The sequence below is a fragment of the Brassica oleracea genome, chromosome C6 (genome assembly GCF_000695525.1).
Source record: "Brassica oleracea var. oleracea cultivar TO1000 chromosome C6, BOL, whole genome shotgun sequence".
Lineage (NCBI taxonomy): Eukaryota > Viridiplantae > Streptophyta > Magnoliopsida > Brassicales > Brassicaceae > Brassica > Brassica oleracea.
The window spans coordinates 275515-280918 of record NC_027753.1 but is presented as its reverse complement, the minus strand read 5'-3'; the positions used below and the strand labels follow the sequence as shown (position 1 = coordinate 280918).

Sequence of the window (5404 nt, the reverse complement as noted above, 5' to 3'; positions counted from 1 at the left end):
CACGAATTCATCTATTTCCTTAACGATTTCTTAAATGTTTTCTATATATTTATTATCTTTTTATTCGATTTCTTTTTTTTTGTGATTTTCAATCAGAATTTTTGTGGTCCTACAATCTTAACTCAATAAATCCGCTTCATGCTTATCAGTTGAATCGGATTGAATATTGCGAACAATATTTCTATATAAGTGTTTTTTAAGACGCTTTTTAAATCGATCTGAAAAGATTTGTGAACGCTCTTTAGCTATCCTGCAAAATGTTTTCATCAATAAAGACGAATCGTAAAAGAAAACGATTTACACGACAGTCTCTGACAGGTTTGCGATCTCGTTTTTCTAATTATATATACGATCTAATTCAATTAAAATTGCGTTTAAGAATGTCGTTAGGACGAGTTCTGGGAATGACTATTAAACGTTTACGAACTCTTTAAGCGATCTGAGAACGATTATTAGAAATTTAAATTGCATGTTTGAATTGAGTTCACAATACTTACTATCGTTTGTTTTTTGTGAATATATTCAAAATTGGCTAATAATGTCATTGACATTAAGTAAATAAATGAGCTACAAAATTTAAGCTCATAAGATAAGTCTTGAAAAATATGAATAAATCTTACAAGATTGAATTCATAAGATTTTGGATATATCGATATCTAAAGATTGTCGCCATATAGATAAATTTATATATATAAAGATTGTGTCTAAGTAATCATAATATATTTAGTTATACAAATAAGACCAGTGAGACGACAACCCTAATCGGGAACGGTCAACCACTTGGATGGTCTTCATGTGAAGGTTTTGTCTATACTTAGTAAGACCAGTATATAAGTCTATAGTGAGATGAATACTTCCATGGAATTTTAGTTTCCTTATGGACAAATAAAGGTTTAGAAAACACATTCAAAAGATTTTGCAGTGACAAAAACTACGTGTTCATCATATAATAGTCAAAGAGCTATGATGATATTCATGCATGAGATAACAACACATGTACGTCAATTTATTTGATATACTAGGTCTATATGTAAATTGGAAATTTTCCATTAAAACATATCTCTCACAAGCAAAGGGTATGAGCTGTAGAACCTAAAATCTACACTAAGTATTTGATAGTGATCGGGAGTTTGATCTAGGAAAGACAAATGATGTAGGCAACGATATCTTTAGAACACAACGATATAAACAGTTTCCAGTAAGTAAAACTGGACTTTATTGATGAATAAGATCGAATACAATGAGTTGAACTAGATCGAATGATATAAATGAGATCGGTAAAGAAAAGATCTAAGATTCGGATGAAAATAAGGTCGATGTATATGTGTAGCTCTCTCTAGGGTTTTCAACGTGTCCCTCTTCATGTCCGTTCTCCGTCCTTTATAGCGAGTCGACCTCGTGATCTTCGTAACTGCTCCGCGATCTTCGTGACTGCTCCGCGATATCCGGGACCTCGAAGTCTTCGTTTTCGAGCTCGATTGCTTGCTATGGGCTTCAGTTCCTTACGACCCATATCTCCGGCCCATTAATGTAATGACCAAAATTGGGTCCAACATTTGTCCCCCAGTCTCTTTTGATTTGATCGAAAAGAAAAGAGGCGGTTAGTTATCAACTCGGGTTATGTCGTTCGATAACCAATGCGATTTTGGTTTGATGGTTGTTGGAAAACCGTCGTTTGGCGCGTAAATTTTATTCTTCTTTTTCTTCTTTTTTTACCCGTAACGGCTATATCAGCCGCCGCTAGGGCGAAACCTAGGTCATTATTATCTTTCTCGGGGATGATGATAGAGCCGTTAGGATGGTTATAAATACGTGAGGTTTTACGTTCCAACTCTAATTATTTTTTTGCATCTTTCATTTTACTTTTGCTCTTAAGATTTCCTGATCACCGAGCTTGAGATGTTTTCATCGTTCGGTTTCCCTCGTCCGACGACTACAACCGATGATCTCGAGGATCTCTATAAGGAATACGGGGTTGATCGCGCCGTCGTTCTCGATTTGGCCGGCGCAACTGAGACTCTCGAAACCGTACGGGGAGGGTATTATGGAGCCTATCTTTCTTTTTTTCATTCTTGCGGTGTTACCTTCCCGATTCCGGAGCCTATGCTCGAGATCCTGGCGGAGCTTGGACTATCGTTTACTCAAATTCTCCCGAATTTTTTTTAGGCATCTTATTGCGTTCTCGGTTAGGGCTAGGGAGGAAGGTTTATCTTTCAAAGTCGATGAGTTCCGACACCTCGTTATGGTGAAGCGGAACACTCAGAGTCCTGGTACCTTCCTCGTGTCTCCACGCCCAGGTCGCCACGTCATCGAGGATGTCCCTTATCGCGACGAAAAGTGGCGCAAGCAGTTCTTCGTTTTTAGGGTGGATCGAGCATCTGTGGGCGATTTTGATTTCTCTCGACTTCCTCGGAGTTGGGCTGAGCGTATTGGTTAGCCTCTTTTTTTTATCTAAGTGTCAGTCTTTCTCTTCAATTTCTCGTTTTTCTTTGATTGTTTCAGCTCCTTTCAAAGGTTCTTTGATGTCAGACGAGATTCGTGGTCTGATCGGAGTCCTTCGGAGAGGTCATTTGGACTGGTCTTCGTTTGATCAGGCTCGGATTCGGGCTGATTTTGCCAAGCCAGAAGGGACTAACAGGGCCCCTTTGGTTGGGGGTTCTGAGGATGAGGCCGAACATTCCAGGAGGTCATTGCGACTCATTCCGTTCGGGCTCAGTCTTCAGATTGATTGACTAGGCAGCTCGTGAGGAGGTCGTCGTTTCGTACTTCTGGGTCTGTATCGAAGAATCGCGCCTCTGGTAAATCTACTTTGATCTCGATTCACGACTCCGACAATGAAGGTGCTTCGGAAGAGAGGCGGTCTACTGTCTCATTGAGCCCTGGTTCGGGAGACGAGACCGTTGCCGCGACCAGAAAGCGACGCTGGTCGTCAAAGGACACCTTGCCCGGTCCATCTCGTCCTACGTTTTTCCCTGAGGGAGACGGTTCTTTGTTTGCGGCCCAAGGTGACTTAATTTCCCTCGCTGGTCGCATGAGGTCTGCAGGCTGTCGTCTCCCATCTCTTGCTTCTTCGGCCGAGAAGGAAGCTTACGCCAAGGTTGCAGTGGCGACCTCTAAGGTTCGTTTCTCAGCTTCTTTCCTTTGTAAAATCGCTTCGAGGTACTTATTCGCCTGTTTCGATTTCTTCTCAGGTGATGGAAGCTTTTAATGAATATGTTGTAATGATGGAAGATCACGTCGTGGCTTCTCGGAATGACAAGGAAATCGAGAGCATCGGTTCCGAGATTAAGAGGCTTTCGGGGGAGCTCAAAGCCGCCAAGCGAGAGGGGAAAAAGGATGCCAAAAATATTGAGGCTTTGACTGAGGATTGGAGGAGAAATTACCATGAGAACGAGGCTCTTATGACCCAGGTGGTTGCTCAGAAGGCGAAAGTCGCGGCGCTTGAGGTCGAGAGGGATCAGGACATTCGTCGTTCTTCTCGCATTAATCGTCGTGATATCGAGCAGCGGTACCGAGAGGTCCTCGAATCTTTGAAGGATAAATGGTCGAGCAAGAAGAAGGAAGTGTCTGCTGAGATCCAATTGCAAGAAGTGCCGCCAACATCGATCTTCCGAACGAGCTCAAGGACGGGGGCCTAACCGTAGACGCGGAGCTTGCTCGTTTAAAGGAGATGGAAGGGGATTGTGAGGATCTCGTTGCTTTAGCCATCGTGCCGGATTGTTCGATCTCTGAGCTCGACCTTCCTCAAATCTCTGAGGATTCGGTGGATCAAATCGGGGGGTCGTCTGTCCCCGATGATTCCGCTTCTAGCTAATTTTTGGTTTAATATATTTTTGCGTTATGTTTTTCGTGAACTTTGATCGTGATGTTTCGGATATTCTTATCGGATAAGCTTAATGTTTTGGAATATCTTTGTTACCTTAGTCTTTCGAATTCGTTTTTCTCAGGTCGTTGAGATACGGCGAGGCCTTGATTTTTATAAAGCTTCACTTTGTTTTAGGATTTGCCATAGTGCTTCGTTTAATTTCATTTTGCTTGCCAAGGGAACATGGCATCGAGAAGATCATACCCTCGCGACTCTGATAGGGTACGAACTCGAACTGGTAGTATTAATGCGGAACACATTCCAACCGGAGATGTGAGCGAAGCGCTCACAGAAGTTCTTCGTGAGGAGACCCGACTTCCGCGGGCTTCAGCCCAAGAGGTAAAGGACCTCGAGGGTGAAAAGTCTGCTGCTCGTGTTAAGTCGAGTAGCCCAACAGGTTCGTAGGAACGTGACCGCCCCCCAAAGAAGGCTAAAACAAATGGCTCAGACCATCGTCTCGGTGTTTCGGGTGAAGCGGCTGTTGTTAAACCATTTCATTGGCAGTTTTCTCACTCCAAGGATTGCCCTATTACGGAAGACCCAGATAGTGTTGCTCACTTGGTGAGGCACTTCAAACCTGCTGGGTGTCCGCTTCCTTCTTTGCGAAATATGACGGAATGCGAGGCTTATGTGAAGATGGCTGTGGCCCATGCTAAGGTCGTTCTTTTCGATATTCGATCCTTTTAAATATTCGGTTTGTTTTGTCTATGCTGATTTGCTATGTTCCAGGCTATGGAGGCTAACAACGAGTTCGCGGCGACTTTAGAGAAACACCTGCAGGATGTTCTGCGTTCTGACGAGCTTTATGAAATAAAGAAGGTCGTTCGAGAGCTAAAGCTTGGTCTGAAGATGGCTCAGGATCGAGAGCGTGCCAATGCTGCTCAACTGGCCACTGCTGAAAAGTTGGGGAATCAGGCTGCTTTGCTCGAAGCTCGTCTGCGAGTTGTAAGTAACGAGAGGAAATCGGCCCTCGAGCAAGTTTCCGTTTTGGAGGCGAAGGTTGAATGTGGGAACCGAAATTCGCACTGTCGATTTCCGTTTAAATAAGGAAACTAGGAAAACCCTAATTTCCCAGAGGACCCGGATATCTGCTAATTACCACACGTCAAGCAATCAGAACACGAGAATAACAACGATGGGAATAAGAAATCGAAAAAGAGAGCAAAGTAGATCTTATTCCGAATCTGCGTATGAGCGTTTACAACAAGGTATAAGCCTGGGCTCGAGAGCTGTCGGCGAGATTCCTAGTTCTAGCAACCCTAAGACGGCTAAACCTAATTGAGTCGCAGCTCGAAATAACAAAAACGGAAAATTGCCTAAATTGCTCTAAGTGCTAAGTTTGCTGCCTAGGACTCCTTATACACTAGCTCCAAGGTCGGTTTACGCTTTTACTCTTCTGCCCTTAAGCCGTCATAGCATAAAAATGGAGATATTCCATTTTTCCCGATCTTCCAATTATCTTCAAAACTTCCTTATTTATCCGCGGAAACTTGACATGTATCCTTCCTTGTGGACCAAGCGTAAACCGTGCTGCGGTTT

At 43.2% G+C, this 5404-nt stretch overlaps 1 protein-coding gene across 1 annotated transcript; it reads left to right on the top strand.

Annotated features, from left to right (window-relative positions):
• Positions 1–1899: 1899 nt before the first annotated feature.
• On the top strand, positions 1900–3638 carry LOC106297133. The gene is made up of 5 exons (XM_013733415.1): positions 1900–2039; positions 2167–2432; positions 2503–2686; positions 2737–3118; positions 3192–3638. Exons 1-5 carry the CDS (start codon positions 1900–1902, stop codon positions 3636–3638), a joined length of 1419 nt encoding a protein of 472 aa, XP_013588869.1.
• Positions 3639–5404: the final 1766 nt, after the last annotated feature.

Excerpts from the sequence above, each read along its gene's own strand:
- LOC106297133 (XM_013733415.1), top strand. The coding sequence starts at position 1,900 with ATGTTTTCATCGTTCGGTTTCCCTCGTCCGACGACTACAACCGATGAT. Across the intron at positions 2,040-2,166 it reads CTCGAAACCGTACGGGGAGG|GCATCTTATTGCGTTCTCGG; the intron begins GTATTATGGAGC and ends AATTTTTTTTAG. Across the intron at positions 2,433-2,502 it reads GAGTTGGGCTGAGCGTATTG|CTCCTTTCAAAGGTTCTTTG; the intron begins GTTAGCCTCTTT and ends TGATTGTTTCAG.